Below are 11,466 nucleotides of genomic sequence, written 5' to 3' on the forward strand. Positions count from 1 at the left end.
CCTTGCTTCGAACAGACACTTATTTGGATTGAGCTTGATTTCATACCTCCTTAGCGTTCGGCATGTCTCCTCAATATTTGCACAGAGATCAGTGGCTTGGAGAGATTTTATCAAAATGTCGTCGACATATACCTCCATGTTCCGACCGATCAGCCCCCAAAACACCTTATTCATCAGCCTTTGGTATGTGGCTCCCGTGTTCTTCAATTCGAACGACATCACATTGTAACAAAAGGTCCCATCGGCCGTGATAAAACTGACCTTCTCCTGATCTTCTTTAGCGAGCGGGACTTGGTGGTAACCCTAGTATGCATCCAGCATACAGATCAGCTCGTAGCCTGTCGTGGAGTTCACCATCTGATCAATGCATGGTAGCGGATAATAGTCCTTAGAGCAGGCTTTGTTTAGATCGCAAAGTCGATGCAGACTCGCCATTTATTGCCTGGCTTAGAGAATAACACCACATTGGCTAGCCAGCTCGGAAATTGTACTTCGCATATATGGCCGACCTCTAGCATCTTGTCTACTTCCACTCAGATTATCTTTTGTTTCACCGGCCTTGCGTCCAACCGGACATGTAGCTCATGCTGGGCGATGGTCAGTGAAATGCCTGAGAGCTCGTGCATCGCCCATGCGAACACATCGTAATTTTGCCTCAGATAGGCAACTAGCTCCTACTTCTGTTCCGCTTAAAAGTCGGTCACGATGAAAGTCGTGGCTTCCGACCGGCTGGAATGCACCTGGACTTCTTCTTTCTCATCATAAACTAGGGCGGGAGGCTCCTCCTGAATTGCGTTTACCTCCAGCCGTTGAGCCTTCTACGCGTCTCGTGACTCTATTTTCACCATTTCGATGTTGCAACACCGAGTCGTCAACTAGTCGCCCTTGACCTCTCCGATCAGGTTATCCACGGGGAATTTGATCTTCTGGCAGAACGTGGACACGACCGCTCGAAACTCGTTCAGCGCTGGTCGGCCTAAAATGACATTGTAGGCGGATGGGGCGTCCACCACAATGAACTTTGTCGTCCTTGTCCTCTTGAGCGGCTCCTCTCCAAGGGATATGACCAACCTAGCTAGGCTGATCGGCAATATCTCATTGCCCGTGAACCCGTACAAGGGAGTCGTCATAGGCTACAACTCACCGCGACCAATTTACAATGGGTCGAACGCCTTCTTAAAAATAATATTTACCGAGCTGCCTGTATCCACAAAAGTGTGGTGAATAGTATAATTAACAATTTACAACTTTGATGATCAAGGCATCGTCGTGAAGGACTTCCACTCCCTCCAAGTCTTGTCTGGTCCCTTTGTTGCTGCTCTACTGCATCCGACGGTGTGAATCTCTAACCGTTGGGCGTGCAATTTTCCAGCCCGGTTAGAGTCACCGTCGGTCGGGCCTCCTGCAAAGTGGCTCGGAGGAAGTAATCCCCGAGAGCCATATTGGAAGTGTGTAGAAAAGTTTGTAGAAAAAGTGCGTAGAAAACGAAGTTGCGCATACCTCTACCTGTAAATGGGAACCTCCTTTTATAATGTCACTGTAGTGTTCGTGCACGCCTCTCAAAGCCTAGACACATTTTCCTAGATGTCCTAGGAAAAGACAAGTCAAAAAGTGTCGCTAACACCATTCCTTAAGCCGTCATGCAACTCTCTGATGTGACAGCCTGGAAGTTTCTAAAGTACGATTTGCCTACTAGACATGCTCTACTGTCAGCGGCATAAACTCCAAAAAAAATATGACAAGATAGTTAATGGGTCCACACGCGGTCGGCCAATCGCTTCTCGGCCACGTAATCCCCGCTAGAACATAATGCACAGAGTATTATCCTGCTTTCCATCTATTATTGAAGGGTTGCCCTTTGTCTGACCATACATGTCTCCCACTCAGGGGTAGTAGTCTAAGGGAGTTACTGCTTGGCTATTAGCCGTAATTACGATCTTTCTAGAGCGTTCATTTGGACACGGCTTGGACCAACCAGGTGGTCATGCCCGTCCGGACAAACGATGTGTCGCTCAACTTAATTGGTTTGCTTCCGAGGCTGGGACTTTGGCTGCTTTTCTTCTACTTTGACCTACTGGTGGGGTCCCCTTTCATCATCGCATCAACCGCATTTCAAGTAAACTAGGTCGTCGCGAGACCTAGTTTAGGGTTTTGAAAGTTTCTTTTGTTAGTTTTGAATTTTTAGGGGTTTTAGGCTATTTAATCACTTGCTTGGGTTGATGTAGAGAAAGTTGTCGATGAATAATATTTTTAGGCATGTCGTTTATTGTTTTTTCCTTATTTCCTGATATTCTTCTAAATCAACAAGTTTTAGAAGATTGTTTCCAGCATTTATAGTCAAATCAACTAAATCAAAACTGCTCACAAAATAATCGTTGTTCTGCTCAGCGTCAATTGGTATAAGAGCTCTAGATCTCATGAATTGGTACAAGTAGGTTCCACTGAGGAAACCTTGCACCGTGATTGTGGCATCCTAAAACGAGATACTTGAAGATCTACAAAGACAAGTCGCAAGATTAACTCTGTGTCTAGCAATGCAAGATCTTAAAGGTTGTAAGTTCTCTTATTGTAACTCTGCTTCCACTCTTGAAAACTCCAATCGCAATCATAAAAGTCATGAAGATATCAGGTTCCAGTTTAACTTTACGAGTTTTCTGGTGTGGTACGGCTCAAGGAATTAGTTGATTGGCTTAACAAAGTGAAGAGAATTTTTTATTACAAAAAATACTGGATCGTGTAAAAGTGAAATTGGTTGTCGTCAAGATCAGGGGCCACGCATCCACATAATGGGAGCAATTGTAATGCTCACGAGGGAGGCAGGCAAGGCCCCGATCACTGATTGAAAGAAGATAGAGAAAAAAACAAAAGGTCACTTTCTTCCCTTCGATTACCCTTAAATCTTGTTTTAGTGGGCTATATACATTTAGGCAGAATGCAAGTTCCCAACATTCTTAGTTGGTAAAAAGCTACAGATCGAGAAACAAATGATTAGGGGCGACCAAAACTGTTGGCCTGCTCACCCTCAAGATTAACATTCTATCAAAAAAGTCTCGCACCGTGATTGTAGCACCCAAGATGAGATACTTGAAGATCTACATAGACAAGTCGCACAAATAACTCGATGTCTAACGGTGCGAGATCTTAAAGGTCATAAATTTTCTTATCGTAACTCTGCTTCCACTTTTGAAAACTCCTATCGCAAGCATGAAAATCGTGGTTGAGAGGAACAATATGGAGATATCGAGTTTCCCGTTGAACTTCTTGAGTTTTCTGGTGTGGAACGACCCAAGGACTTCGTTGATTGCTTAATAAAGTGGAGATCATTTTTTATTACAAAAAAAATATCATATCATGTTAAGTGAAATTAGTTGTCATCAAGCTCAGGAGCTAAGCATCCATATGGTGGGAGCAATTGGAATGCTCACCACACAGGTAGGGCAAAGCCAATATCACCGATTGGGAGAAGATGAAGAAAAAAATAAAAGGTCACTTTCTTCCCTTCGATTACCCTCAAACCTTGTTTCAGCGGCTACATACATTGAGAAAAGATGCAAGCTCCCAACCTGCCCTAGTTGGTGAAAAGTCACAGATCCGAAAACTAATGATTAGGGGCAACCAAAATTGTCGGCCAGCTCACCCTCAGGATTCGTGTTTTATCCGAATGTCATCACAAGGCAACAATTTATTAATTGAGGAAGACATGGAAGGCAAGATCGAGGCAACTAATGATCCATTTTATGACGATGATAAGGTTGACAAGGTGTTTTATGGTGATGACCTTGAGATCTTTGTGGTTCATGAGAGTCTGTTGATTCCCAAGGATGACTCAAAGGAGATGCTCGGGTTGGAGAGTAGTCATCATATTGATACTCATAAGGTGCAAGAAACTCCTACTAATAAGCCAAGCGACAAGAAGAAGATTACTCAAAAGATAGGAAGTGTTATCGGAAACAAAGTTCAAATGGCAAATTTTATTGTGGATGAAGATGTCGATAAAATTGGTTACCTTGCAACATGGAAAAGGTTAACAAAGAAGAAACCACACAAATTGCCAGGCATTTCATCATCTGCTTTACAAGAAGCAAAAGAGATATATGGTGATGTTATGTGCTTCTCATGCTACAGAAGCAAGGTCTTGCATAAAGTGTTAGTGATGGCACTACAACTGGAAAAGGATTGAAGGATGAGTTTAAATTTGTTCTTTCCGAGAAATATATGACACTAAAGGATGAGGTTAAAAAAGAAACAGATAAATCCTAGAGAATTCAGTTGTTTAAGGATTTTACCTATCCACCCCCAACAGATTTTGAGAACATAGAAGAGGAAAGTCACTGGATTTATGATATGCTTACTCATGGCAGTATCTCACCTTCAGTTGGTGCTTAGTTCTGAAACACTTGGGATGCTTCTCTCGTTGGAAAAGATATCTAACGAAATCAAAGACACTAAAGAACTACCTGAAGAAGTGACTGCAAATTATTTATGCTCAAAGTTTCAAACCTATAAAGACATGCTTAGTAGGGCCAAACATGTGGCATTAGTGAGAATTGCTTATGAACCAAAGCAACATGTGAGAGCAGCATCTTCATAGAGAAGGCTGTTGTATCAACCAGTCCTATTCATTAAGGAAATGTACAAATTGATGCTTATCATCAGCTTAGAGGTGTAAAATGGCTAAAGAATACGCCTTTGTCAAAGTTTGTGGATGGTCACTGGCTGCTTAATCAAAAGTTGGAAGGAATTAGAAAACAGAATTTTGAATCGCATTCAGCAGCAGTTTTTGCCGATCTTGCCTTGATCTTGGACTTACCCCACACTCAATGAATCTCAGATTCTATCCTCATTGTGTTTGGCAGGTTTTCAAAGATGATCCAATTCGCAACTTACTAGAAGACTAAGGACACTGTCCAGATTGTCCATCTTTACTTCGAGAAGATCCTGTGTTTACATGGGATTATTGGGTCCATCACTTTAAATCGTGATACCAAATTTATCAATCATTCCTCGAGACTATGGGGAAAATTAAGCACACAGCTAAATTTCAATAGCCCCTATCACCTCCAAATAGATAATCAAACCGAGGTGGTAACTCGGAGTTTGGGTAATCTTTTGAAGTGTTTGACCGGAACTAACCTAAAATAATGGGATTTGAAACTACCTAAAGTAGAGTTTGTCTGCAATAGATCGAAACTCGATCCTACTCCAAACTTGAGCGTGAGTTCATTTCAACCCAGGGCGACTAATGTAGAAGGATCAAGGAGCACATTGTGTTTCCCTTGTCGCTTGAATCGCTTGAAGACTTCTGATCTTGATGACTCTGCTCTGAACTCGAGGATGAGTTGTTTTCAACCAAGAGTTTCCAAAGATACGATCAGCTCAGTGTCATCCGACACGATCATGCTCCTTCCTATGCCTTGACAAGGAGAGACTAAAGCTACCATGCTCCCTTTTGAGCCTTGAAGAAGGATGATTGAAGCTACCAGTAAGGAATATGACCAACCCGTGGCCCCCTGACATGGATGTGCTTCATTCGGTGTCCTAATGAGGTGTATTGGAGGGTTACCGCAACTAGCACGGCTAGCTTGTGGCCTCTAGCACAGACATGCTTCATTCTTAGCCCTGGCAAGGTGAAATCGAGCTTTCCAACAACCAACACGGTCAGACTGTGTCCCCTGACACGTCCGTGTTGCATTTTAATAAACCTTTTTCTCTTTGTATGATTTCTTATTGTGAGATCTGTTCCCTATGTGGATAGTTATCCACCAGTATCATATCAATTTGGTATAAATTCTACGTGAATTTGAATTTGATTATGGTGTTGCATTAAAACTCTTCCCAATCTTTTCCTATTTTACCCATAACCATGCCACTACAATAAGAAAAAAAAAATTATAAAACATAGAGAATGAGAAGAAAATAACAAGTGATACTTGATGATAAATTTGCTTACGAGCAAATTTTACAACACCACAAAGTAACATATGAATCCAAATAAGATGTAGAGAAAAATTTTAGGAAGTGTTATTAAAATCACCTCTTTTAATGCAAAAGTACTTTGATCCATTTAACATGGAAAGGAAAGAAAAAAAAATATTAGCAAAAAATGGGGAATTGAGTTCAAAAGGTTGTTTAATTTAAAAGAAGATTATGGATTAAAAAGGAGAGAGATGAAAGTGAGGCATTTTCATCAGGGGAAATATGACAACATTCCAAACAATTTCAATGTTGCCATAAGTTGATGTAGAAGAAGAAAGAAATGAGTTTTTTTCTTACCTATATTTTATTCTTTTCTTTTCCTAGCATTCATTTGAATTTACTATAAGGTTTGGTCAATCACAGAGTTTCCTCTGAGAATCTGTTCCATGAGACCAGTTTCAGCCATATAAAGTAGTAGTATATGAGCAGTGAGAGGGGTTTCAGGCATATAAAATGGTATATGAACAATTATGATGGTAACATTTAGATGAGATTATATAATACAGCACAACGTCAAATCTAATAAGACAACACATGAGTTCTTTTTCTATATGACAAACTTTCATCTGCAAGGAAGACCAAAGTTACTTGTTTAGCAGCATAAATGAGATAGTGCTACAGAGGATGAGGTAGAGATCTCTAAATAGTATTGATGGAGGATCTTTCAGATCTCTCTGAAAAATACATGAAAGATGATTATTTTTGCTCCGTACCAGTTGTTAGCCTTACCGATCCGTCTCTTACAAAGCTATACACCGCCCACAACTTGTAAAATCATCAACGTGATACCATAATATCCAACGTTGGATTGAAAATTCTACCTAACGCTAAAAATCTACTAGGCAAGCAATAATTATAAAGAGCAGAAATCGTTCCTACGCTGACAAATCCATCAAATTATGATCCCATCGCGGATCCTTGGATCACAAACCAAATCCTACGATCAAGAATATATGATAAAGCCCTCGAAGGAGAGTCCCAAACACAACATATACCCACCGATCGAGATGAAAATCCTAATCTATTAGTTTAGGATAAAGGGAGGAAGACTGACCGACGACGCTAGATCCACCGGAACCACCGAGCGGCATCCCTAGCAACTTGTTCTCCGCCGACGGATGATTCGACCCCGAGCTTCTTCGTCTCCTCGCGCCACGGCCTCGGGAGATGGTCTGGCAGGAGCCAGGAAGAACCCCAAAGGAGGATGCGTTGGAGTGCTCTGCGGATCTTGGGCTTTTAATATACGCAGCGCGTGATATCGGAATTGTATCGCAATCGTGAATCAAATAAACCGTGTTGGAGCCGCTCGATTTAAAATTTTTTTTTTATTATTGTTGTTGTGAAAGGTAAAACTTCTGTTCACGCACGTCACGTCTAGATATCGGCCACATCAGGTGAGTTACCCATATGGAATTGTAAGATGGATTGGTGTATGTAAAGAATAGAAATATCAACCTATATGCCTGCATAATCACCCATCTGATTCAATCACAAACACGATCGTAAATATAATTGATCCGGTCTAAAACTATAGAGATGATGTTTTGACTTCGATAGATGATTTATTGATCAGTGGGAGATTTCTTTAACTTGGAGCGGAATTTTCCTCCGACCGTGCATATAATCCGATGATCCGATAAAGTATTCGCGCCAAAGAACAGGGAAGGGGTCCCTATCAAGGTCTTCTGACACTTAAGTCAATACAATTTTCAACGGGTGAATGGAGAATCATAGAGGATACACACGTAAGCGTAAAGTTTAGACAATGTTAATTGCATTCCTTGTCAACAAAGAAGACTCCCTTTATATACCACTTCTCATAATCTCCGTGATCATGAGGTAGCCTAAGTTGTTAGAGTTTGTTAGGTGATGAAAATGTACAACTTGGACAGTACAAAATAATTATACGAGGAATCTTTCATCTATCCATTAATGTACCTCTTTTGTCGTTTATGCTTCACATCATTATTGAGGTAGTTAAAGAAATATACTGTCATGATTAGCTGACTTATGAGAGACATAATAACTTTCGAAGAAGGCTTCAAAGGAATATTCCCCGACAAGTTCTGGTAAGTTGTTATAATATTGTCAAAAGTTGTCTACTGAGTATATCTCCGAGACCGACCATATTCATACCTACCTTTGTATTAATTTGCCCCGTCGTATACTAAATACTGTAAAAATCTATTTAGAAACTGATATGCTGTCCAAAGTATACCAAAAATTCATTTAAGGAGTCACATGATCAATTGTATATAAAAGCAACATTTAAGAGACAATATGATATCAGGTAATCTTAAACTCGGCTAGCCTTTACCCGGCCGACCATTCATGTGAAGCCTCCAAAGGATGGGTGTCTTTAAGCCCGGTCGGCCTTTCTCCAACCGAGTATATATTGAGAGCTTTATGAGGCTAAGTATCTTTAAGCCCGGTCAGCCTTTTCCAGGTCGGGTGGACACAGAGTAACTTATGTTCGACCAGCCTTTATCAAGCCGATCAAATATTAAGAGCTTTATGAGGCTAAGTGTGTTAAACCTGGCTGGCTTTTGCCCAACCAGATATAACCAGAAAGTCTTATGTTCAACCAACCTTTATATGGTCGATCATGTATTAAGAGCCTTATGACATTAAGGGTGATAAGCCCGACCAACCTTTGCTTGGTTAGGCGTATACAGAAAGTATTATATTTGACCGACCTTTATTCGACTGATCGTATATTAAGAGCCTTATGAGGCTAAATGTGTTAAGTCCGGCCAACCTTTGTCCAACCAAGCATGCACAAAAAGTCTTATATTCGACCGGCGTTTATCTGACTAATCATATATTGAGAGCTTTATAAGCCTGAGTGTCTTTGAACCAGTGTGCCTTTATTCAAACGATTGTATATTAACAGCCTTGTGAGGCTAAGGGTGCTAAGCCCGATAGGCTTTTGCCCATGTGGTTTATACCCTGATCAGGTCGGACTTAACGCTTTGATGTCTAGCGAGTGGCGGGACCAGATGGGAAGTACACCATTATCCTAACTTTGATCACCACATCACCTTGACTTTTACCGCCTTGTTATCTTCTGGGTTCATAAATTACTACGCATATTAATAGCCTCCTCTTTAAGTCTAGTCGAATGAAGGGTAGCCGGCTGACTGGACCCGGGTTCTAGTCTCGCTCGCTTGTCCTTTGTACTTAGTGATTTTCAAAAATTCCCTCACCTTTTGCTTGCCCTAATATCGAGAACATGTGGAAGACATTTTGTTTAGAAAATGCTTCGCTTGTTACATCTATCATAAATGTTCATTTATGTGTGAGTGCCACGTGACACCATTACTCATTCTCTACAACGTCTTTTGACACCCATCTCTTCGTATGACACAAGGGCACGTCTAACTTTACATATCAACGATCCTCCTTAAATATATCATTTTAATCTAACGGTGGTAATTAAATTCCTCTTTATAAAACCCTAAATGTTATGTGCCCTCTGCACTTTGCCTTGCATCTTTCCCGATGTTTTCCTCCGACAACCTTCCTTCTTCCACATTCTCACCTTCTTGAGCTTCAGATAATCCAGTAAGTTACTCATCCTCTATCTAAGTTTTGTTCTGTCATGGCCCAGGAGTCTTTCGCCACTTGGTACTTCTTTACCTCCTTAAGTTTTGATGCCTCTGACCGAGCTTACCTCTACTCCAGATATGAAATCCCTCATAATTATCGTATCCGTCTTCCTTTCCCGAACGATCGTCCTCACCTTCCTCCCGATAACTATATCACTTTCTTTTCCAATCAATTAGTGGTCGGTATGTATTTCTTTGTTCATCCATTTCTATCAGAAGTAAGTCGATATTTCCATGTCTCCTTACAATAATTCATTTCGAATGTTTTCTGATATATGTGTGGTATATTTATGTTGGTTTGTCTATTCAGTGTTCCTCCTACCCCGCAATCTGTACTTATTTGCTTACCCCAAAAAATCAGAAACCAGGGCTTTCTTTTTTTTAATCCCGCCCAAAACCGGTCTTCTTCGAGGACATGTCGTCCTTGAACAAGAGCTGGAAATCTCATTTCTTCTTCCTAGAAATGCTTAATTCTGCCACTTAGTTAACTGCTTGGCAGTTTTCTTTTCATCCTCTTCCAGACCCTACAAAGATTAAGCAAGATTCTATCTTTGTTTCTTATCTTCCTAAGTTGAGTAGCCAACAGTTTAAAATTCACCGATGGTTGCAAGAGGGTTTTTTTTATCTATTTGGCTTAAGCCCCATCCAAAAGAAGATATCCTGCTCTTTTGGTAAGTTTTAATAATTTGATTTTTATGTTATCACTAATTGAGATGTTTCTATTATGTATAGTGGACTTGTTTTAAAAGCCCTGATTTTTAAAGAAATTACCTTGGCCAAGGGAGAGATCCTCACTAAGGAGAAAGAGTTGTTGACCAAGCAAGGTCTACCATCAACCGTCCCCGCCAGTGGGACATCCACCAATCACATAGCTAAAACTAGTGTAGCTACTATATCTGGAGAGCTACTACATGTTCCACCTTCAATATCTGACATTGTTCCTTTGGAGCAAAAGGTTATCCTATAGAAAAAGCTCAAGGGGTGGAAACTCAACCTTGTCCCTACTTCCAAGAGACAAGCACTCTCTGCTCCTCCCCTTCTTTGGCTCTAGTAATCTTTTCTTTTCAAAAATGGCGGAGAGTCACGAGTGGTATGCGCAATATTCTTCCAGTTTCACCCTTGACAATGTCTATGACCTCAATATCAACTATGATCTTCCTTCCTACATAGTCATTCCCACTCCGGAAGGCCGTCCTCAACACCCCCTAACAGAGAGCGTTGCGTTCTTTAGGGAACAAGTTGTATCAGGATTCCGTTTTCCCTTATATCCTTTCTTTGTTGATGCCACCCGATATTTCAACATTCCGCTACACTAACTTATTCCCCAATCCCTTAGCATCTTATGTGGTGTCGTTGTTGTCTTTCATTTACTTAATGTCCCCTATCTTCTCGCCTATTTCACTATTATTTCTGTCCTTGCCAAGTAGCGAATGATCTATTCAAAATTTAGGCTCACCCTAAGGTAATTTTGTTTAACAGAGTTCCAGCCTAAGAGGAATGGAGAAATAAATATTTCGTTATACATCTCCCAACTCCTCCACCTTACCCTGTGACTTAACAACAAGATCTTCCCCCTCTCCCGAATTTAAGTAACATCTTCGTAGATCCAACCCTTGTGAAGCTCTGGAAAGGTTAAAGGGTGCAAAGTTCAACTTACCCGTATTGACCATAGAAGGCCTATTATTTATTTTTGGGCTCACTCCGATAGAGTTGGAGCTAAGTGCCACCTTTGGTAAGAAAAAATCCTTGTTTTCCTTATAATTAATTATTTGTTATTCCTTGACCATTTGTTTTATAAGCTTCTAACATTCACTTATTTTTGTAGCGGAGGCCATTTTCCCTACTTTCCTGTACAAAAACACTCGGCTAACAAGAGCAGTCA

The 11,466-nt window shown here is 40.8% G+C and overlaps 1 protein-coding gene across 1 annotated transcript in view; it reads right to left on the reverse strand.

Annotated features, from left to right (window-relative positions):
• The window catches only part of LOC122025271 (ubiquitin-conjugating enzyme E2 variant 1D-like), a 29,156-nt gene extending 21,933 nt beyond the window's left edge, over nucleotides 1–7,223 (reverse strand). The window contains exon 1 of the mRNA XM_042584053.1: nucleotides 7,031–7,223. Coding sequence (XP_042439987.1) covers nucleotides 7,031–7,067 — 37 coding nt within the window. The 5' untranslated portion in view covers nucleotides 7,068–7,223. The remainder of the gene's footprint in view (nucleotides 1–7,030) is intronic.
• Nucleotides 7,224–11,466: the final 4,243 nt, after the last annotated feature.

The sequence above is a fragment of the Zingiber officinale genome, chromosome 1A (assembly GCF_018446385.1).
Source record: "Zingiber officinale cultivar Zhangliang chromosome 1A, Zo_v1.1, whole genome shotgun sequence".
Taxonomy (NCBI): Eukaryota; Viridiplantae; Streptophyta; class Magnoliopsida; order Zingiberales; family Zingiberaceae; genus Zingiber; species Zingiber officinale.